The sequence below is a fragment of the Nelumbo lutea genome, chromosome 7 (genome assembly GCF_056320005.1).
Source record: "Nelumbo lutea isolate HS-2025 chromosome 7, American lotus-T2T, whole genome shotgun sequence".
Classification (NCBI taxonomy): Eukaryota; Viridiplantae; Streptophyta; class Magnoliopsida; order Proteales; family Nelumbonaceae; genus Nelumbo; species Nelumbo lutea.
Window position 1 is genome coordinate 48,177,901 of NC_142690.1, and position 24,932 is coordinate 48,202,832.

Below are 24,932 nucleotides of genomic sequence, written 5' to 3' on the forward strand. Positions count from 1 at the left end.
CTTGTTCTAATACTAAGGCAGAGTACAGGGCAATGGCTCATGGAGTGTCTGAACTACTTTGGTTGAAGACCTTATTGACTAAGATTGACATCAAAGCAAATACTCCAATGAGATTGTATTCTGACAATCAAGCAACCATAAATATTGCTGACAATCCTATTCAATCTGATCGTATAAAGCATATTGAGGTGACCAAATACTTTTGAATAAACTGAATTGGATTATGAGTAGTTGTAAACAGGGTTTAAAGAATCAATATATGCATATTGCATTGCATCATGCATATTGTATCAGTGTTGAGACTACTGAATAAAAGAAAAGGCCTTTTTTCAAAAATAAATGACCAAGTTTGGCCATTTGACTAAATCAAGTACGTTTTGAAAAAAAAAATTGCAACAAAAGAGATGGGACGAGGTTTCTATTTTTTTGGACTACAATACCGTTAAATAAATGATTGCCTATTTTCTCATTCTCGACTATCTTGGCCCTTTCCCTATTCTCATATTTTAGAGACCTCTTTCAACATACACATCATTCAGAGAGAGAGAGAGAGAGAGAGAGAGAGAGAGAGAGAGAGAGAGATCTTTCTATGCACATGGATCTTATGATTCTATAGAAGGGGATATTCTAAAGCTAGTTGTTTATATTTATGAACATAGTAAATGATATCTCCATATGAGCTTGTTAGTTTTGTTCAAGTATCTCTAAATTCTTGTAAGTCTTAAGCTCGATACATGTCATAGGTTAAAGCCAAAACGTTAATTGTAGATTTTAGATCTTAGGAAGAAAACAAGGAAGAAGATAGCCAAAATAAGTGGTTGGACTCATCTCTTGATATGCATTCTACTGGATATCACGACCCAACTCACATTCATAGAAACCGATGAGGAGAGATTAGGGGAGTGTAATGAACCCATGTATGCATACGTGAAAGGAGCACTTCATGCCAGCTCACAAGTCTTCCTTGCTTTTCTTTATATTTTCTTTTAAATAGAATAGTTGTAATCATTAGGGAAATCATGCAGACAAGGGAATATTATGTACACCTGGAAGGTTGTTATAATGATCTAGCCTATATGCATATGTTTCTCCTTCACTAATTATGAATGAAATAGCCAAACCTCTTAATATCTTTTGTAGCGGTGAGTCATCTCACTATAGTTCGAGGTCAGCCATAAGCCTCTTCTCGATGGTGGGAGGAGGGCAGTGACAATTTGGTATCAAAACACTAGTGTTAGTATCCAATTTTTGTTCAGTCCATTGCTTAACCCTCTAATTTACCCCAAACACCTGATCAGATTCATCTAACAACTCTAAAACACCCCAAAATCCAAAAATCCCAACTTTCAGCCCCAAAACCCCTAAATCCAACATTAAACCCATCTGATACTCTCAAAATAACTACCCATATAATTTCAACTACAGATTCCTTCGTTTACCACTTCATCAAGAGAAGATTCCATTTCGATGCCTCTTGTTAGCCTAAACACTCAAAACCTAGATTCCCTTGATCATAACACATCCAAACCAATCAAACTACACCATTAAACTTCGAATACATCAAAACACCTATCCAGAAAGTTTCAACTCTAGATTCCTCCATTGCCTTGTGAAGTTTCACCCTAAACTGCCTTTATTTTCCCCTCCATCGCACCTAGATTTCCTTTAAAGACTCTAAATTGACTGGATTCCAAATATTTCCTATCTGGGCCCAACTGGCCAATCAAACCCTACCAATCACTTCAAATTATCCCAAGACCCCTACCCTATGAAGTTTCACCCAAATCTGCCTTTGTTTAACCTTCCATTGCACCAAGATTCTGTTTTGAGGCTTCAGATCGATCAATTCAAGCCCCTTTTCCAAATCTTCCCGATACGGGCCCATGTGGCCCAATATGACCTCACCAATCAAATAAAAACATCCAAAAACCCCACCCTACCAAATTTCAGCAAAAACTTCCCCAATTAACCCGCTCATCAAGAAAGATTCCATTTCAGCCAATCTTATTGGCCTGCATACAAAACCCTTCTCAGCGATCAAACCCATCTTAACCCTTCACATTTTGGCCTAGAAATCTTAGCCACCCACCCATGAATCCTAGTATGACCCCATTAGACCCAGTTGGACCAAATTACACTAGATTTTGTAAAATTACCAAATTTCCACTTAGACCAAAAAATTACAAAAAAAAAATGCCATTTCAACCTAATACTAAAGCTTCATTTTTTCTTTCATTTGAAAGAGAGGAGGAAATGTTGACACCCGAACAATAGTGGCGGTAATCCCCTCTACCTCCAATTCCTTCACCTTTCTCCTCCCTTCTTCTTCTTCTTCTTCTTTTTCAATCTTGCTCTTCTATCACCATCGAACCTGAGAAGGGGGAGAAATTTTTACTATTCACCATCTTTCTACCTCTTGACTGGTGAATCAATGGCGGAGGCAAAACGTTAATTGTAGATCTTAGATCTTAGGAAGAAAACAAGGAAGAAGATAGCCAAAATAAGTGGTTGGACTCATCTCTTGATATGCATTCTACTGGATATCACGACCCAACCCACATTCATAGAAACCGATTAGGAGAGATTAGGGGAATGTAACAAACCCATGTATGCATACATGAAAGGAGCACTTCATGCCAGCTCACAAGTCTTCCTTGCTTTTCTTTATATTTTCTTTTAAATAGAATAGTTGTAATCATTAGGGAAATCATGCGGACAAGGGAATATTCTGTACACCTGGAAGGTTGTTATAACGATCTAGCCTATATGCATATGTTTCTCCTTCTTCACTAATTATGAATGAAATAGCCAAACCTCTTAATATCTTTTGTAGCGGCGAGTCATCTCACTATAGTTCGAGGTCAGCCATAAGCCTCTTCTCGATGGTGGGAGGAGGGCAGTGACAATTTGGTATCAAAACACTAGTGTTAGTATCCAATTTTTGTTCAGTCCATTGCTTGAACCTCCAATTTACCCCAAACACCTGATCGGATTCATCTAACCTCTCCAAAACACCCCAAAATCCAAAAATCCCAACTTTCAGCCCCAAAGCCCCTAAATCCAACATTAAACCCATCCGATACCAATTCAATGACCATGATCAACCTTCATCTACACCTTTACTCTCAAATCAGACAATACCATCAGAATCAAGACCTCTCTAAATAACTGCCCATATAATTTCAACTACAGATTCCTTCGTTTACCACTTCATCAAGAGAAGATTCCATTCTGATGCCTCTTGTTAGCCTAAACACTCAAATCCTAGATTCCCTTGATCATAACACATCCAAACTAATCAAACTACACCATTAAACTCCGAATACATCAAAACACCTATCCAGAAAGTTTCAACTCCAAATTCCTCCATTTGCCTTGTGAAGTTTCACCCTAAACTGCCTTTATTTGCCCCTCCATCGCACTTAGATTTCCTTTCAAGACTCTAAATTGACTGGATTCCAAATATTTCCTATCTGGGCTCAAATGGCCAATCAAACCCTACCAATCACTTCAGATTATCCCAAGACCCCTACCCTATGAAGTTTCACCCAAATCTGCCTTTGTTTAACCTTCCATTGCACCAAGATTCTGTTTTGAGGCTTCGGATTGATCAATTCAAGCCCCTTTTCCAAATCTGCCCGATACGGGCCCATGTGGCCCAATATGACCTCACCAATCAGATAAAAACATCCAAAAACCCCACCCTACCAAATTTTAGCAAAAACTTCCCCAATTAACCCGCTCATCAAGAAAGATTCCATTTCGGTCAATCTTATTGGCTTGCATACAAAACCCTTCTCAGCGGTCAAACCCATCTTAACCCTTCACATTTTGGCCTAGAAATCTTAGCCACCCACCCATGAATCCTAGTATGACCCCATTAGACCCAGTTGGACCAAATTACACTGGATTTTGTAAAATTACCAAATTACCACTTAAACCCAAAAATTACAAAAAAAATGCCATTTTAACCTAATACTAAAGCTTCATTTTTTCTTTCATTTGAAAGAGAGGAGGAAACACTGTTCATCTTCCCCCCAAACAGTAGTGGCGGTAATCCCCTCTACCTCCAATTCCTTCACCTTTCTCCTCCCTTCTTCTTCTTCTTCTTCTTCTTCTTCAATCTTGCTCTTCTATCACCACCGAACCTGAGAAGGGGGAGAAATTTTTACTATTCACCATCTTTCTACCTCTTGACTAGTGAATCAATGGCGGAGGCAACCCAATTTCCTCCAACTATTCCTCTCATTTTGGCCTCTCTCATCTTCTCATTCTCACTTCTCTCTATGTTTTCCCCATTTGTTCTCAAATTCATCACCCTCCCATACCTTAGTTCATCACCATCCCGAACATGAATGGAACACTTTAGCAGTAATGAAGATCCAACATCTTCCATCTATGTTTTCGATGGGCACTCATCATTTCTAAGAATCCCTCCCATCACCATCCCGAACATGAATGGCACTAATCTCTGTTGTACCCCTGTTTCCATCCACATGCATTGGTTTGTTGTCCTTAGTAAAGCACATTGATGTTCTTCTCTTCTTCGCCTACCATCTCCTCATCACATTGAACCATAGCCAACAATTATCCGTTAACCTTACAACTTCTCTTCAACCCGTCTAATCCGATCATTAACTAAGAGAGGTGGTTCCCCTATTTTTTCGGCATTCTTTCACCATCGATTCAGTTTCAGAGCTTCCCCTCTTCATTTTCGACAGCATCGTGCACTTAAAGAGTCCAAGGAAGGGTAAGAGAAGGAGAGTCCAATTGCTATTCTACTGACCCATTGCAGCAAACCACTTAGGCTATATAATGAATCAGGTTACGCTGATTTTGTTTCTATGTTCTGAACGTTGCTTTGCTCGACTCGCACCTTGGCTTAAATGAGAAGTTTGGCTCAAGTACTTTAATGTTGTGAGTTAAAACGACCAATTAGCTAAATTTTCATATTCCATTCATCATACAGGGTCATTCTCCTTTCTTTTCTTTTTTCATCATGTTTAATATTAATATTACAATTTTGTTTTATTTCATTCAAATAACAACAATAGATAATAATATGTTTTGTTTCCCTCTTTTTGATTTAACTATAATGATCTGTTTCAAGGTTTAATGCTTGAGATGGTTTTCTGGAATTCCTTACAATAGCATCCTTTGACATGCTTTTATCACATATAAAAAATGAGGGAAATACCAAGATATTGATCAATAGAATATACTATAAATAGATAAATGGATAATCAAGCATTTGGACTATGGAGAATAATTCCTGTTCTTTCATGGACTAGGTGACAAGTACCCTCTTGAGCTGGGTGGGTTGTTGAAACAAAATACTGAGATAAATAATTGTACAAAAAAAATGAAAGGAGAGGAAGAACCTATTGGAACCTGGAGAGGGGTGTCTAACACCTTCCTTCTCCCATCCGAGTCTTACCCAGATTGGTATAACTGGTGCCTCGGGCTTTGGAGTCGCTAAAACAAAGCGGTTTTGAAAATCATTCTCGAATGTTCCATCACCTCCATTTCCATAACTGATAAGTGACAACTCCATTTCCAGCCCAAGTGAGTCATTTCTCAATGCTCACAACCAGATCCTGAGTCAAAATATGAAGGTATTGGAACAACAGATGGAAAAAATTGAACATCATTTGGAACGCATCGACCAAAGGCTTGAAGAACTATTCAACCGGTTAAGCAGCTTCACCCCATCAGAAGGAACCAGTAGACAAGCATCGTTGGACCCAACCAAGAAAAGCTAAACGTGGAGGGAGGTTCCTAGAACTCAAATTGGGGATGCCAACAAAGGTCAAGTGGTGCTACTGGTTCAAAGGTTACCAGCCCAACCCGACGTGGAGATGGTATGTTGCAACCTTGGATAGTTGTTTTAATGGACTGCAAAGCTACAACCTCTCAGGCTGACTAGCCAAACTAACACAACCTTTGACAATAACTTAATATATTGAGGACTGGCCAAACTAACACAACCTTTGACAATAACTTAATATATTGAGGAGTTTCAGAGACTCTCAACGAGAGTTGAGGAACTGTAGGATAAGCACCTTCTTAGCTGTTTCATGGCCGGTTTGAAACCTGAGCTCCATTCTGGAGTGAAAAAATTCAAACTAGTGACTCTTACTAGAGCCATCCGATTAGCCCAACTAAAAAAAGAAGAATGGGAAGCCAAGAGGAAGGTCACTTTGAGTTCGAAGACCCGACCATTTTTAAGCCAGAAGACTGATGGAAGAACCCAAATGTCGAAGGTGAATCACCTGACCCCAACAGAAGCTAGAGAAAGAAGAGCCGAAGGGCTTTGTTACAACTATGATGAGTTGTTCACCCCTTAACACATATGAAAGGTGTAGAAAATATTCTGGATCATGGGACCTGATGAAGAGACACAAGAAGATACAAGGTGGAACAAGGAACACACTAACGGGACAAAAGAGAAAATCTCTTTAAATACCATTTTCGGTACCAATTCATCTCAGTCCATGAAGATTAACGGTACTCTCTATAACAAACCTCTATCAATTCTCATACATAGTGGGTTAACCCAAAATTTTTTAAGATCCTCAAATGTCTAAGAGAGTTAGGCTCTCCCCCAACAGTGACCGGGCCTTTGAAGTTATGGTTGCTAGTGGACAAAGGTTATAGGGTACAAGCAAATGCCTCAAGTTACCCATTAAGGACCAAGGTGTCATGGGAATAGATCTGCAGTGGAAGAAACCCGTGCGGCGTACAGGCCAAGGCAGGCCAGGACAAGCCTTATGTGTGCTTGGGGCTAGGAGTTGACTGATGTGATGGCTCCACCAAGTTTAGTAGCACTGGATCATGACCTCAGTTCGCATGGTCGAGGCACTGTGTTGGCTCCTTTCGGCCCATGGGAGGCGCCGCTTACGTGCTAAAGGGAGACAACCATGATGAGAGGCGACTTGGCACCGATGAGAGGAACTCCTGTATGCCGATGATGCTAGGCACCTGTTTGCCAATGACGATAGGCAACTGCTGAGCTGGAACACACCCATGCGCTATGGGCAACGGGATAGCTCATTCAACTTAGGCAAGGGGTTGGTGTGGTGAAGGGTCATGCTTAGGCCAGGCCTGCATGCCAAGCCTCCCTTAAGTGTCGGTGGCGCAGTGCCAGTCCATGCACTATCCCCATGAGCATGTGTGCACCCATGAGGAGCCCTGGTAGCCATGCTAGCCATTAACCAGGGCCGCCCCGCAAGGGATGTTGGTCTACGAATGCCATGGTCAGGCACCCAAGGAAGTTGACCACCCCTCCTCAAAGAGTACGTTAAGCTTTTGGAGGTCTTCCTGAAGATGACATGAGATTTCCCAATAATCTTGCTGGCAAAAATGATAGTGAGGTCCCTTAACGTAAGCCCGCCAAGCGTAGGCAAGGCTAAGCCTGTGTTAGACCGTGACAAAGGTGTGGTCATCATTGCAAATTTTTATTTTTTACCTCTACCCAGATATGATGCCATCTTAGGTATGTAGTGGTTGAAAACTTTAGGGCTAGTCCTCTGGGATTTTAGTGCCTTATGGCTTCGGTTCCTTGACAGTGAAGGAGCACATGAACTAAAGGGGATGAAGGTGCCCAAACCCAAAATAATTGAAACGGGTCAGGCTAAAAGGGCAATAGACAAGGCCCATGAAATATTTTTGTTACAAATAGTTACTCATACCCAAGAAGGGCCCGTGTTGAAGGTGAACCAGTATATACAAACTCCATTGGATGCTTATCAGAAAATTTTTGCAAAACCTGTGGGCCTACCACACCCTCGAGCCTAGGACCATGCCATTTCCCTCTTGGATAGCACCAGACCCATTGTTGCTCGACCTTACCATACAAAAATAAGGGAGGTTGAACTTCTAGTGAAAGAGATGCTTCACATTAGAATCATAAGGCCCAATACCAACTCCTTCTTGGCCTTAGTCCCTCTTTAAGAAAAAAGGATGGAGGGTAGCGCCTCTATGTCGATTACTGGACCCTCAACAATGCCACCATAAAGGACGAATTTCCTATGCCCATAATAGATGAGTTTCCCGATGAGTTATGTAGAGCCAAAGTACTCTCCAAACTAGGTACCACCAAATAAGAATTAAAGAAGAAGACATTATGAGTTACTTGTCATGCCTTTTAGGTTTACTAATGCCCCACCCACTTTTCATGGTTTGATGAACAGCATATTCAAAGACCACTTGCAAAAATTTATCCTTGTGTTCTTTGATGACATTCTCATCTACAATGAATCCCTTGAGGCCCATATTCACCACTTGAAGATTTCATTAGAGAGACTCAAGCACCACAAATTATTTATAAAACTGAGCAAATGTCAATTTGCAATACCTAGGGTGGAATATTTAGGCCATGTTATCTCGGCCCAAGGAATTACCACTTAGCCTATTCCCAAATCCATAAAAGGGTTAAGGGGCTTTCTTGGACTAACCGGGTACTATCGCAGGATTGTGAAAAGATACGGAGTCATTACCTAACCCCTAACACAACTTCTAAAAAAGGGGAATGGAAGTGGACAACACTAGCAACAACAACTTTTGAAAGACTAAAATAGGCCATGGTGACCGCACTAGTGCTGGCGCTACCTGATTTCTCAAAGAGCTTCATAGTAGAAAGCGATTGCAAGTGCCATGGGCCTAAGAGGAATCTGGGCCTCCCTACCTATGAGAAAGAATTGTTAGTCGTGGTGTCAGCAGTACAGAACTGGAGGCATTATTTACTTGTGACAAAATTCAAGACAATGATGGATCATATAAGTTGGGTTTCCTCTTGAAGAAAAGGATTCACACCCCCACCCAGCAAAGTCTAGTCACCAAATTATTGGGCTTTGATTATGAAATAGTGACAAGTAAAGGGAAGGACAACATTGTATTACGCCCTTTCTCGTTGAACCGAAGAAGAATTGCTCGCCATCTCCCAGCTCGTTCCCAATTGGATAGAGACGATGAAGGAAGAAACAGAGACCCAGATCTACAACAAATTATCTTGGAAAGCCCAACCCAGAAAAATTTAAGTGCAAAAATGGGCTATTATGGAGAAAGGGGGCCCACGACTCACCTTCAAGGGGCCACTTTGGGTACCTAAACACAAGTAAAGGGATGGGTTTGATAGTGTGAGATATGCTAGAGGTATAAAATAAAAAATATCCACACCTCTGGGTTACTACAACCTTTACCCTTGCCTAGGCGAATCTGGACTGATATTAGTATGGATTTTATAGAGGGATTACCCCCTTTCAAAGGAAGACTTCCATACTAGTGGTCATTGATCAGTTGTCCAAATATGGACATTTCATTGCTCTAAAACACCCTTATTCAGCCCTAAGCGTTTCCAAGTTATTCATGGAAGAAGTCTTCAGGTTGCATGGAATGCCATCCTCTATTGTCGGTGATCATAGTCCAACCTTCATCAGCCTCTTTTGGAAGGAGATATTCAAGTTGCAAGGAACTACGTTGTGCTTGAGTTCGACTTACCATCCACAATCCAATGGTCAAACCAAGATATTGAATAGAACTTTGGAAGCTTATTTGAAATGTTTCGCAAGCACCCGTCCCCATAGTTGAGCCAAATGGTTGGCTCTTGCCGAATGATGGTATTACACCACTTATCATTCAGCTACCAAGCTTACCCCATTTCAGCTTGTCTATGGCATACCACCTCCAAACCCACTGACATACATCCCTGGAACTGTTAAAGCACAATCCGTTGAAGAGGAACTCCTATAAAGGGATAAGGTTCTCTCCCAACTCAAGGAAGTGAGAGGGAGCTTGAAGTTGGTGATTATGTCTATCTTCGCCTCCAACCATACAAACAAAGCAGCCTGGCTCTAAGAAAATCACAGAAACTAGCCGCTTGCTTCTATGGGCCTTAGAAGGTGTTAGAAAGTATCGGCCCAGTGACATATAGGCTGGAGTTGCCTCTTGGCTATAGGCTCCATCCCATATATCATGTTTCATGGCTCAAAAAGAAATTGGGGAACCAATGCCATTCAATGACTACACTACCTCCCCTTAACACTATTGGAACACTACTTCCCTACCCCACAACCATACTAGAACAAAGAATTGTTAAGAAGGGAAACAAATCTAGAGTTGAGATGTTGATACAATGGGATGCACTCCCGCTTCTGATGGTACATGGGAGGAATGGGAAATTCAAAAGAGTAAGTATCCTGGGGTCCGCTTTGAGAACAAGGCTTACAACAGTGGATATCTGTTTCTCCTTTTTCTCCAATTATGAATGAAGTAGCTAACCCCTAGTTTGTCTTAATATCCTTTGGAGCAGTGAGCTATCTCATTATAGCTCGAGGTTGGCTACATGCCTCTTCTCACCGGGAGGAGGGTGGAAACATCTCTTCCATTTGGTTTCATTATCCCTTTCATTCAGTGCCACCAATCTCACCAGGGCTATAACAGAAGTTCTTAAAAGTAGAAGTTCCCCAAAATGCTTCCCTTCTTCTAGCGGGTGACTTGGCATCTTTGCCACCTGTTGGATCTGTTAGACAGTTTTGTATGCCCTTAGCTTCAATCAAAATTGATGTACTTTATGAGTTTATTGTAAATGATTAAAAGTACATATTTGATTCATGTTCCCTTGATATGTTTCTGTGTAATACCCTAAAACTAGACACTTATTGAGACTCGTGTTAGTTTAGAATGTTCACAGCCAGTGGGTCGGTCTGGGGAGACTTATCCTGACAAGGCTGACACTGTGGTGCCACCAAGTCGGTTGGGGTGGCTTGTCTCAGCTACTGGGGTGAGACCCTAGGCACATACAGTGTGGGATTAATTGAATCTTTGAACTGGACCAGATTTCCAGTATTGCCCTGGACCTTGGAGATTGATGGGCAAAACTGGAAAGTTACACCCGACCCCTAGACTCGATTATGATACTACACTAGGTGTCGGATCGGGCTGTCTTTGATGTACCAATCAGTGAGATCCTTAGCGGGGATCAAAACCTGGGTATGTTGGGGCAGTTTGAGAATTCATCTGAGTGGGTGATCATAGTGACAGAATCAGCCACTTTGTCGGACAAAGGGTAATGATCGGGAATGCACTCTCTCTGATGGAAACCAAATTGCCGGCAATTGATTTCAATCGTTGGAATTTTGTTTTGCAAAATTAATATATTTATATATATATATATATATATATATATATATATATATATGTGTACGGTTTTAAATTGTTTGCAAATGATTTTAATTCCCGGGATCCATGTGAGAGGAGAGTGCGGCACTGTTCCTTGCAGCCAAGGGAGAGGTCCTCTCTTGTCGGGCAGTGCTTGATCATTAAGGGCTGAGAGGTTAAGTGTAAGACCATTGAGGATAATACCTGATGGGCTAATCTTGCACCTGCCCACAGTCCCTGGGTTTTTATAAGATGGCTTGGCCCAAGGACCACTTAATGTAAGTGTTGGGCCCATAGGGTCCATATGATGGACTCAAGGGGTTCATTGAGTTTTTCAGTGAATTCGGCTGGGCCTTGTATTAAAGGCTGGGCCGAACCCATGTGGCTGGTGTGTAGATCAATGCTTGGGTCCCACGCCATACAAAGAAGCCCAACTGAGCAGCAGTTAGGAAGGTTAAGTGAGCACATAAGCTTAATGGGCCTAAAGCCCATTTCGAACTGGGCTATTAATTTAGTTAATTAAAGGGGCGAATTCTGAGATGGATTAGTAGTTAGGATAGGGTCATGATCCTATCCACTCAGAGAGTCTAGATCTGAATGTGATTCAGATCTAGAAACCTCCTAATAAGATTAGGATAAAGCTAATCTAATCTGCAGATAAGATAAGGGTTTATCCTTATCACTAGAAGAGAAGGCTGATCCAAATATGATTTGGATAAGCACCTCCTAATGGGATTAGAAGCTGATCTTTTCAAGTAACAAAAGGAAGGAGGGGGCGGCAGCCTTGAGAGAGACCAAGAAACACATCAGATCCTCTTTAGTGCTGAAATCAAGAAGAGAGAATTCTGCACCCTGCGAATACTCTCTTGCCGCCTCCCTGCTCTTGCCACCCTGTTTGCCAGTTTGATCTCCACCTGTGGGAGGGGCTTCACCAGAAAATGGGAACTCTCTCACGGTACATTGGTGTTCACGAATATGATGGGTAAGCACTCACTGGACAGAAAGGTTTACCTGAAAACGGCTCTGAACCTTGTCTGACAGAGGCCAAAGGGAAAACTCATATGATGAGTGGATGTGATCCTTCACAAAAAGGTGGTGGGGTTATGCAGCTGAAACAGTTGGCTCCATGCACCCTATGTGATTTCCCACATTTCCAGAGACAACCCGTAGTCTCCGTCACTGAGAGAGGAGGAAAATCTCAAAGACGAATAAATGGAAATGGATCATAGATTAAAATCCATATCTATGAAATGAACATGAATCAAATTAGGTTGTGGACTGATGTTTGATCTTTTATCAGAAAATGGCAAACGGATCTTTTGCAAAACTACTTGATGACAACAAGCTGAAGGGCCCAAACTATGCTGATTGGTACAAGAACCTTATGCTGGTCCTAGCTTCTGAAAAGCTGGACAAAGTGGCAAAGAATCCTGCCCCGGAGCGTCCGGGTGATAGGGCTTCTGAGGCCCGAAGGAGAGACTATTAAGAATGGGAGGAGAAAAACTCCCTTGCCCGGTGTTACATCATTGCCTCAGACAACCCGATACAGATGCAGTTCGATCAGATCGAACTTGCTAAAGACATATTGGATAGTCTCAGGACAATGTATGAAGAGCAGAATCGTTCTACTCGACAAAAGGTCTTGAAATAGTTCATGACCGCACAAATGTCCAAGGGTCAACAAGTTCACGACCATTGTCTTCGAATGATGGGATACATCAACGAACTGGAGGCTCTTGGATCCGGGCTGGACCTTGCTACCCAGATAGATGCTATCCTTAACTCTTTGCCTCATTCCTTTAATCCGTTCATCACGAACTATAACATGAACAAGCTGAATGTCAGCTTACAAGAGCTCAGCAATATGTTGCAAAGAGCTGAAGAACTGATTAGAAAGGATGAGCCTGTAGCCATGCTTGTTGAATCTGGCAAGACAGGCAAGAGAAAGAGGAAGGCAAAGAAGCCTCAGAAGAAAGCCACTAAGAGCAAGAAGCAGAAGAAAGACAAAGCATCGGATGCCTGTCACTTCTGCAAGAAGACTGACCACTGGAAAAGGAACTGTCCTGCCTACCTGGAATCCAAGAAAGGTAACTTCGAAACTTGGGTTATAGAAACCAATTTGTTGGTAGCTTCTGCATCTTGGTGTATTGACTCCGAGGCTTCGACTCATGCTTGTAACTCACTGCAGGGGTTCAAGGTAAGCAGAAGGCTGAGTGAAGGAGAAGTCACACTCTTCTTGGGGACTACTGCAACTGTTGCAGCCGCGGCCATAGGAACCGTGGAATTAATTTTTAGAGAAGGAATAATTGTACTGAAAGACTGTCTTTATGTACAAAATTTAAGGAGAAATTTGATTTCTGTCTCAAAACTGTGTGCAGATGGTTATTCTGTCTTCTCTAGTAATACGATTACTGTTAAAAGAAACAACAGATTCATCGCATACGGGGAACTGGAGAACGGTCTCTATGTTCTACATCCTTCTCTAGAAACTAACATAACTGAAACTACGTCGGCTGAAATCCCTAAGAAGAGAGCTCGTGATACAGTTAATCCCACGTGTCTGTGGCATTATCGACTTAGCCACATCGGTGTTGACCGAATCACAAGGTTGGTAAAGGATGGTCCTTTGGATTTTCTAACTGTAGAAGATCTTCCCACTTGTGAGCCTGGCCTACAAGGCAAGATGATGAAACGGCCATTTAACGGTAAGCCTGAAAGATGTACGGACACACTTGACCTAATACATACTGATGTATGTGGTCCCTTGAGTGTTAGGACACGAAATCAACACGTGTATTTCATCACCTTCACAGATGATTTTTCACGATACGGTTACGTGTACCTAATGAGACACAAGTCTGAATCCTTTGAAAAGTTCAAAGAGTTTAGACAAGAGGTCGAGAAACAGTTAGGGAGAGAAATTAAGGCCCTTCGATTAGATCGAGGTGGCGAGTATCTCTCTGACGAATTCAGGGACTACTTAAAGGACAATGGGATAGTATCACAATTAGCTCCTCCTGCTACACCACAACTTAACGGTGTTTCGGAGAGGAGGAATAGGACCTTATTGGATATGGTCCAGTCGCTTCTCATACACTCAGAGTTACCCACATCCTTTTGGGGTTACGCATTAGAGAATATGATTTATGTGCTGAATCGGGTTCTAACCAAATCGGTTCCGAATACTGCATATGAACTTTGGACCGGAAAGAAACCAAGTGTCAAACACTTGAAGATTTGGGGTTGTCCAGCACACGTTAAGAGAACGAGTGCAGACAAGTTGGAATCCAAGACCAGTCGTTGCCTATTTGTAGGCTACCCAAAAGGCTCTGTAGGTTACCTATTCTATGACCCAAGTGAGCAGAAAGTGTTCTGCAGTCGTAATGCGCAATTCTTGAAAACCAACAATATCCTGGACACCCATCGTCAGGAAGTTGTTCTTGATGAGGAGAGCTCAGGAGCAGTGGGAGATGTCCCACAAATTCCAGGTAGTGACCAACCTAGAAGATCCACTCGGGTATCCAGGCCACCAGTCCGTTATGGTTATGACCAGGATAGTTACCTGGTGGAAACCTTGACTAGTGAGGAGGATCCCGTGACTTACACGGAAGCTATGTTGGACATAGATTCCCAGAAGTGGGTGGAGGCCATGAGAGCAGAGATGGACTCAATGGAGACCAATGGAGTCTGGACTCTAGTAGATCCGCCCTCCAGGGTAAAAGCAATCGGTTGCAAATGGATTTACAAGAGGAAGAAGGGCCCCGATGGTAAGGTTGAGACCTTCAAGGCTCGTCTGGTGGCGAAAGGGTACACTCAGAAAGAGGGCATCGATTATGAGGAAACCTTTTTGCCTGTGGCCATGCTTAAATCCATTAGGATCCTGCTAGTTGTAGCAGCATACAATGATTATGAGATTTGGCAAATAGATGTCAAAACTGCATTCCTGAATGGAGATCTTACTGAAGATATCTATATGCAGCAGCCGCAAGGCTTCATTGCTGCAGGTCAGGAAAACATGGTATGTAAACTTAATAGATCCATTTATGGACTTAAGCAAGCTTCTAGAAGTTGAAACATCCATTTTGACTCTGCCGTCAAATCGTTTGACTTCGAGCAGAATTCGGATGAACCCTGTGTCTACAGGAAGTACAGTGGAGATAAGGTTACCTTCTTGGTTCTGTATGTAGATGACATTCTACTCATTGGGAATGATGTAGGTATGTTAACTACGGTGAAAGTATGGTTATCACAACAATTCTCCATGAAAGATCTTGGAGAAGCCTCCTATATACTGGGTCTTCGATTCTATAGAGATAGATCGAAGCGGATAATAGGATTATCCCAATCTGCCTACATTGACAAAATAGTCAAAAGATACAGCATGGAAAACTCCAAGAAAGGAAATGTTCCTTTCAGGCACGGAGTCACTCTCTCCAAAAAGATGTCTCCCAAGACTTCTGAGGAGATTGATGGCATGAAAGACGTTCCCTATGCCTCTGCCGTAGGGAGCATCATGTATGCCATGCTGTGCACTCGTCCTGACATAGCTCAGGCAGTGAGTGTAGTAAGCAGATTTCAGGCCAACCCAGGGCAGGAGCATTGGACTGCTGTGAAAAACATACTTAAGTACTTTCGAAGGACAAAAGAGTTTTGTCTAGTATTCGACGGTAACTCACTACAGATCCAAGGGTATACAGATGCCAATTTCCAGTCAGACCCAGATGATAGAAAGTCTACATCTGGATATATTTTCACGATAGGATCGTGTGTTGTTTTCTGAGTGTCAGCAAACAGGGGTCCTAAGTTGCAAATTAATAGTCCACAACCCAAGCTGAGTGCATTGCCATAAGTGATGCTGCCTTATGAATGAAGGTGTTCATTCATGAATTTGGAATTCAGCACATCACCCATTCCATTGTTGTATGACAACACTGGACCTACAGGAGGATGATAGCAAGAGGTAGCATCAGCGGAGAATGTGGTAGACCCATTGACTAAGCCACTGACACAGAAAGTGTTTGAGAAACACGTGGAAAGCATGGGACTCTGGCTAGTACCTGATTGGACCTAAGTGCAAGTGGGAGCTGTTAGACAATTTTGTATGCCCTTAGCTTCAATCAAAATTGATGTACTTTATGAGTTTATTGTAAATGATTAAAAGTACATATTTGATTCATGTTCCCTTGATATGTTTCTGTGTAATACCCTTAAACTAGACACTTATTGAGACTCGTGTTAGTTTAGAATGTTCACAGCCAGTGGGTCGGTCTGGGGAGACCTATCCTGACAAGGCTGACACTGTGGTGCCACCAAGTCGGTTGGGGTGGCTTGTCTCAGCTACTGGGGTGAGACCCTAGGCACATACAGTGTGGGATTAATTGAATCTTTGAACTGGACCAGATTTCCAGTATTGCCCTGGACCTTGGAGATTGATGGGCAAAACTGGAAAGTTACACCCGACCCCTAGACTCGATTATGATACTACACTAGGTGTCGGATCGGGCTGTCTTTGATGTACCAATCAGTGAGATCCTTAGCGGGGATCAAAACCTGGGTATGTTGGGGCAGTTTGAGAATTCATCTGAGTGGGTGATCATAATGACAGAATCAGCCACTTTGTCGGACAAAGGGTAATGATCGGGAATGCACTCTCTCTGATGGAAACCAAACTGCCGGCAATTGATTTCAATCGTTGGAATTTTGTTTTGCAAAATTAATATATTTATATATATATATGTACGGTTTTAAATTGTTTGCAAATGGTTTTAATTCCCGGGATCCATGTGAGAGGAGAGTGCGGCACTGTTCCTTGCAACCGAGGGAGAGGTCCTCTCTTGTCGGGCAGTGCTTGATCATTAAGGGCTGAGAGGTTAAGTGTAAGACCATTGAGGATAATACCTGATGGGCTAATCTTGCACCTGCCCACAGTCCCTGGGTTTTTATAAGATGGCTTGGCCCAGGGACCACTTAATGTAAGTGTTGGGCCCATAGGGTCCATATGATGGACTCAAGGGGTTCATTGAGTTTTTCAGTGAATTCGGCTGGGCCTTGTATTAAAGGCTGGGCCGAACCCATGTGGCTGGTGTGTAGATCAATGCTTGGGTCCCACGCCATACAAAGAAGCCCAACTGGGCAGCAGATTGGAAAGTAATTAGACACTGAACACTTAATGGGTCAGAAGCCCATTTCGAGGTGGGCTGATATGATCACCCATCTTTGGGGCGAATCTGAGATTAATGTTAATAAAAGGATTGGGCCTTTAGCCTTATCCACTCTTGGAGACCAAATTCAAATTAGATTTGAATCTGGTAACCTCCTAATAAGATCAGGAGTAAGCTAACTTTATCTGCAGATAGGATTAAGATTATCCCCTATCCAAATACTGATTTGGATTGGGATAACTCCTAATTAGGAGGATTCTTAATCAAGAAGAAAGGAGGAGAAACCCAAAAAGAGAAATATCAGATTTCGAACCACCTTGAAGAGATATAGGATATCTCCTGCGAATTGAGATAGGATCTCATTTCATACTCCAGAAAAAAAAAAAAGGCAGTTCAGCCTTTTCGCCTTTAGATTTCTCCTCCTGCCGCCGTCATCTGTTTTTGCAAGATTAAAACTTTGCAGAAAAAGAAAGTCAAGAAATCTGTTATTGACATTAGTCTTGCAACAAAGACTAAAAGGATTCTTGTGAAGGATCCAGTGTGTAGGACGCACCCTGCTGGTTCTGTTCCATCCACAGCTGTGTCATCTTCAACAAGAACTGATCTTGGAGCATTCTTCCATTTGGTTTCATTATCCCTTTCATTCAGTGCCACCAATCTCACCAGGGCTATAACAGAAGTTCTTAAAAGTAGAAGTTCCCCAAAATGCTTCCCTTCTTCTAGCGGGTGGCTTGGCATCTTTGCCACCTGTTGGATCTTGTTCGATGTTTACTTTAGTTCATTTTCTTAGTTTATTTACTTCTATTTTTCTTTAGTTTCATCTCTCATTTATCCCTTTTTGCCTCTTTCACTAAACCCATTTCCAATGTATTTCCATCTATGAAGCACCAAAAATCGTTTTCATTGGCACCATGAACGAAGTCTGATTAACCGGTGTTTTGATAGAGATTCTATGGCAGAGTTTGCATGAAGAATGGCTCTCTCTTCCATTGTCCACACACATCTGCCCTTATCTCTTTTGCATTTGTTAATTTTTGGGATCTTGTACAGACCCAGTTTGGTTATTCATTGGCCATATGGGTCCTAGTTTTGGTTTTTCATTAGGAGACATCGACTATCACCGAGAGACTGATCAAGAATACATGAAGATGGCTCTCAACCAAAAACTTCTAGGAGATTTCTATTGTTTTATTCTGTTATTTCTAATGTTTGTTGTTTTTTTTTTTTTTATGCAGTTTCAAAGAACAACTTAGAGACAAGAGACTAAAAGAATGATGAGAAAGAGAGAAGAGTAAGATAGTATGGACAGGTTTTAAATGAAGGGAAATTTGGTTTTAAAAAATTAAAAACTTCTCCCACTCATTGTTTTTATAATTATTTTGAAAACATAATTGAATTAACCAAATTAGCAAACTTTCTCACTTAATATGCAAAAGAACCAAAAAAATAAAATACTGAGAGTTCAAGCATTGCAATGGTTTCACATGTTAATTCCCATCCTCAGTTATCCATCTATGAATTATCATCCTGAAAAGGTTTAAAAAGAATGAAAGAAAAACTAGAGTATCACTATCATCACTATTACTTGAAAACGCCTAATACTCAACTTAAAAATTCTGAATATTTTTCTTTAATTGTTTCTCTTATATGCTGAAGAAGATAGCTTTAACTATGTTTGGTTTGATAAGAACTAAGGGAGAAACAAAAAGTTGAGGAAAAGTTTTAGGCTTTGTTTGGAGAGAATACAAGTACAAGGTTTTTCTTTGTACATATTTATATTTGTACTTTTTCCCCAATTCTGAATACCTTTCTTGTATTGTTTCGCTTACATACAGAAAAAGGGTTGTGTTTGGTTTGATTGAAAATAAGAGAGAGAAAATTGAGGGGAAGCTCTTAAGGAATTTCACATAATATGTTAGTAACTTTCCCTCAACTTTCTCTTTCTTATTTTCTATCAAACCAAATATAGGCTTACATACAGATGTAGGCAAATTTGCAAACCATATAAATCAGGTGCTTCACTCTCTCTTTTCTTTTAATTTGTTTTATAGTGATTTGGTAAGAATAAATGCTGCCTTTAACTGGAAAAGACATGAGAAAGAAAGAGAGAGTGTAAATTTCCCTAAACCAATTGTTACAAATATTGGGACCTATATATGTTATAAATATTGCCTAGTAAGAATGGATTATAATTATCCATTTGATAGAACAGCATGAAGAACATATAAACTTCAAATTTCAAGTTGTTTTCTTCTACTAAGATAAAGAAAGAAAGAAAGAAATGATTTTTCTCATGCAGCAGCTGGCTTGGTAATCTGCTTGGCCACATCAAGGGTCTTCTCGTATTCCTCAATGGATTTGAAGAGCTCCGAGAAATTTCCCTTCCCAAATCCTCCACACCCTCCCTTTTGGTATGTCTTTCCTTCCTCATCCTTCACCATGCACCCGATTCTCTGGATTATCTCTATAAATATGGTTGGCCTGCCAAAATGAAGAAGCAAAGATAGTCAGATGGTAGACATGACAAGTCCTGACAACATTGACATTTCCTGTTTTCCTTCTCTACTTTACTTACATGAACTAAAACAAACTAAAATCTCAGTAATACATTAATTTAAGATTGCTAAAGCATCCACTAATTAAATATGGCTCATTCTGTCAGTGAAGAATCATTTCAGGTCTTCATCTGCACCAAATGAGACAAACTCCTGTTTCAAAGATTCCTTCATTCATCATTAACAACGGAAGCAAACGGAATAAATTAAATATATTATACACACAGACAGACACAAACACATCGATAATGGATCAATACACAGTCGCACACTTACAGAGGCCATATAGATCAATTATGCCTAGAGATTCCAACAGTATATTAGAGTATCTCAAACTATTCCCAAGAAAACAACAAATGCTAGTTAACACAGTCGCACACTTCTTATACTAGGTAGCATTCCTCTAAACGAAGAAGAGGGAAAAAGTTATTGATTTGTTAGTACTAGAAGTCAAGAACAATAAATATGATAACAAGTTACATTCTCATGTAGGAAGCTTCCCTACATGACCACAATACTTTTCCCACATAGAGGGATGCTGATTCAATGTGTGGGAGTACAAGTAATGCAAAACTGTAGCAGTGCAAATGATTTTTAGTGTAAATTCTGATCAATTTTGTTTCAAATTTTAGCTTATTTTGTTTGAGTATTTGACGGTAGTACATTAAATTAAGACATGAAACAAAATAAAATAAAACCCAAAACAAAATTAAACGAGAATTTGCATTTGTTTCATTTGCACTTTCATGCATTTGTACTAATGCAAATAAAATTACACTTCAACCAAACACAGCATTAAGGTTTTATTTTACTTCATTTGCACTAAAAATAAACAAAGCAAAGTAAAACCTATAACCAAATTAAACCAAAATTTGGACTCAACTTATTTGCACTTCCATGCTTTTGCATCAGTGCAAATGAAATTGTAGTTAAAACAAACAAGTCCTCGGCTCAGTATGGGAATAGTGCAAATACAAATACGTACAGTGCATTCTTTCCGATGAACATCGAATGGTAGATGAAACTAGATATATGGCCCACCAAAGTGGTGGACTATATCTATCAAGTGATCATTGTCCTTCAACTAATTATACCAAATCCAGGTTGTGTGATTGAGTACAGAGAAAGAGAGTCGATATATTTGTGACAAACTGTTCTTCAAATATATGGCCCACCAAAGATGCATCCGTAAGGGGTACAGAGAAAAAGTCGATCTATTGCTATTTTGTTTCTACCTTTTATCTTGTTCTCCCTCCCCGTGACAAACTGTCCAACCGAGGAAAATTCTCTCATTGCGAAAAAGGTACATTCATTCTGGCTCAACTTGTTTGCAGTGCAAATTTCATTTGCATCGATGCGAATGAATGCAACTGTAAACTCTGTTTTCTTTTTGCTGTAGAATTAACTTTGCGTTATTTATTTGTGAGAATGGAGGTAGAAAGAGGGTTTCATATTTGTTTGGATATGAAGTAGGATGCAAAAATTGCATGAGTGCAAACTGGAGATGTGCACTGCAAACAAATAGGCCTCATGCGGAAAGGAAAACATTGGATATTTGCCACCCGGAAAGGGTTGCCACATGGCGTGTAACCATAAGGCGAGGGCAGAGGACCCACGCATCATTGGATGGATCCAAACCTCTCTGAAAACGGGACCCACATTCAAATTCGCGGAGCATGTAACAAACAAATGGTTTGTGAGAGAGAGAGAGAGAGATCACCTATCGCCGACGGGTTTGGTGAAAATCTGAAGCAAGACGCCCTGATCATCACTGTCCACCAAAATCCCCAGATCCTCGCACTCCTTTATCTGCTCGTCCGTCAATACGTCTCCGGCCCTGTTCTTCAAATTCCGGTAATATGTCGGCGGCGGCGACGGCATGAACTCGAACCCACCAACCGCACTTCGCCGCCTCATCTCCCTCAATGTCCTGAATATATCTTCAGTTACCAGAGCCAAGTGCTGCACCCCCGGTCCCTCGTTGTGCTCCAAATACGTCTGTATTTGACTCTTCCGTTTCGTCCCAAACACCGGCTCGTTCATCGGCAATAATACCATCTCGTCGTTGCTCGCTAGAACAACTGAGTTCAGTCCGCTCTCACTCGTCCCGACGTCTTCCGCCGTAAATTCGGCAAACTCGTGAAACCCAGTAAATTCTTTCACGTACGACACCGCCTCCGCTAAATTCGTAACGTTCCCTACCGCGTGATCCAACCGTCGGATTCCGAAATCTAGTGGGTACGATGAACCTTCTTCGTATTTCTCGAATCCGGGCAAGAAGATTAGATTTAAGTTAGGGTTTTTGCGGCTGATGTAGCGTAAGATGACGTCACCGTAGAGATGGATCTCGGAGAGGACGACACCATCACCGATTTCAACGGGGGGTGACGACGGTTTCGCGCCATGAGCAACGCTGATGTTGAACGCAGACGTAGCGTCTTCGACTTCAATCGAAATAGCTCGGACAGCGAGTCCGTGAGAAGCGGAGAAGGAGCGGGCGGCGGAGTGGTTGAAGGTGGGGATTGAGGCGGTGTTGGTCAGGTTTCCGGTAATTGAGGGGGAGTAAGGGGCGGTGAATAGAAAGTCGAGATCACCGGAGCGGAGGAGGTAAGATGCGTGCACGAGATTTCCGGTGGAGAGGTCGGATTTGGCGACGATGGGCATGCCGAGGCCCCATGAGAACCTACGAGCAGAGTTGGTAGCATCTGTACACCAGAACTCGATGTGATGGAAGCGCTTTACATGGAACCGGTCGGACTTGGGGTTGTGGCGTACGAAGTTGGCGTATCCCACCAGCTTGAACCCTGGCGCTCCGTTGGTAACATGCTCCGTCTTCTTTTCTACTGCTGTCACCATTTCTGCTTCTTCTTCTCTCTGTCTCTGTCTCACCAAGTTTCGTTTGTAGCGCAAGAAGAGAGCGATGTGGCGAAGTTGCGGCCTTAGCTGTTCAGCGTTTACAGATATCCACAAGTTGGGGACTTGGGGAGGAGAGAGAGAGAGAGATCGACTGATCGAGAAATCGGTTGTCACGTTGCACACTCTTGGGTGGTTCATCTTGATTATCTACATTTGCCGTGGTTTTCAGATTTCAGGTGTCAGAGTGTAGGACGAGACATGTTAACTCTGTAGAACTCGGGTAAGATTGCAAACCAAAACCCATTTCCAAAAAAAGAAAAATCAAAACCCGGATGTCCAAATCCAGAAATATCAAATAAATACATGCAGCTGCAGAAAAGAGAAAATAATATCATGTATTTATGTACATATCATAGATGAGCTAATCATCGAGCTCAGATCTGCTGTCACGGAGATACACAGACGAGCACGGATCAGTTTCCCGATGTGCAGCTGTCGTGCCATGTCAGTAGCCTTTTGGGTAGCAGATCCGTAGTCTTACTTAACTGCCCTTTTTGGCGTGTGCGTAGGATTAGCTGGTCTCTTTTAACCGGTTTCTTGGATGTTCAAATTCGGATTAGCTGATAATATTAAAATTATTTAGGAATAAGATATAAACACATGAGAAATGCATATTTCAATATATAACACATGAGAAATGCATATTTAGAAATATTATAATATCGGGAACTCTAGAACATTCAAACATTGTATAATAATTAGGGTAAATTACAAAGACCTCCCTATACTCATGGTTCAAAGTATCGATATGATATGTTCAATACGGAGTGTATATTTTTTTAAAAAGATACGGTCTGAAATGCCTATTCCCAGGTGTTTCAGACCCCCATTTTTTTTAATAATAAAAAATATCTTATAAGCTTCCTAAAAAATTAAACTTTGAAAAAGGAACTAAACAAAAAGTATGTATCAGCCGATTCTAAGTACCGATGCAATACGACTGAAACTCGTATCGTATTGATACATTGAATCTTGCTTGTACTATGGGATCTGTGACAAAGACCCCCCGTACTTTGTTTTGCAACAAACCCCCCTTGTGCCTCGGATTTTTTCAAACTTCTCTCTCCCAGATTTTTTCAAATCCAGAGTGCACTATCCATGATACACAAACAGATTTGGAGGATAAAAATCTAGTACAAATTAGCGGCCTTGGCGTGGGACAACACCATATTTTGAAGTACAGTCACAAGTTCAATTTTGAACAATGGCCTGGTGGGTACACTCCCCTGAGATACACATAAATAGCATATGCGTTGGCTCATTCAAGCTACTCCACAACTTTACCCGATCCCCGAAGCTCCCAAAACAGATTTCCGCAAAATATACAAAATCTTCCTTGCAACAACAAGCACCAACAAAATCAAAGTCCCGTTTTCTATTTCCAGTCAAGCTCTCTTCACGATTTCACCACAAGATTTGTGACTCTGAGACACAAACACAGACTTCCCTAGAAATTTGTGTTTTATAATTCAAAAAATCTAAACGAGATTCAGATAATTAGAGAAACAAATGTTCATGAGCTTACTGTATTAGAGGGCTCAACCATCCCATATCTGTCCTCTAGTTCTTGTGGCAGGTCATGATGATACAAGGTCACAAACGGTTCGATCCCTGCCGACACAAGCCTAAATTTGTTACAGACAATAAGAGGAACACATGAGTCTAGGAGATTGTCTATCATAATGTTAGAATTCTAGTCTTGATGTCTATCAGAGCATATTTGGTTAGAATTAAATTCCAAGTCTCTGACTCACCTCTCTCAGTAGGAGACTGTCTATGATACTGTTATAGAACGCGGTCCCCTTAGGATTAACGTCTCCAAACCTCCCTCCTACAACATACTAGTAACTTAGTTAAATGGGATTTGTCATTTATGAAGAAGGTGCACATGATTTATCATTTATGAAGAAGGTGCAACTTGTCTATGATACTGTTATAGAACGCGATCCACGGAGGATTCACACCAATGCACTCTGGATTTTTATCCTCCAGATCTGTTAGTGTATCATGAACATAGAGCACTTTGGGTGTGACAAAATCTGGGAGAGAGAGAGAGGGAGAGAGAAATTTGAAAAAATCTGAGATAGATGAGATTAGTGCCGCTATTCTTAGTGTATGAGGTCGGGGAAGATGAACAATGTTT

General features: G+C 41.3%; 1 protein-coding gene and 1 long non-coding RNA gene across 2 annotated transcripts; one reads left to right on the top strand and one right to left on the bottom strand.

Annotated features, from left to right (window-relative positions):
- Positions 1 to 19,411: 19,411 nt before the first annotated feature.
- Positions 19,412 to 22,927, bottom strand: PDS1 (4-hydroxyphenylpyruvate dioxygenase). Its single transcript, XM_088955333.1, has 2 exons — positions 21,594 to 22,927; positions 19,412 to 19,799 (listed from the first exon to the last, which is right to left on the bottom strand). The coding sequence occupies exons 1-2, from the start codon at positions 22,925 to 22,927 to the stop codon at positions 19,610 to 19,612; spliced, it is 1,524 nt and encodes a 507-aa protein (XP_088811459.1). The 3' UTR covers positions 19,412 to 19,609.
- LOC148846289 (uncharacterized) lies at positions 22,551 to 23,115 on the top strand. The gene is made up of 2 exons (XR_016102344.1): positions 22,551 to 22,691; positions 22,779 to 23,115. It is a non-coding gene; the product is annotated as an uncharacterized LOC148846289 (long non-coding RNA).
- The last annotated feature ends 1,817 nt before the right edge of the window (positions 23,116 to 24,932 follow it).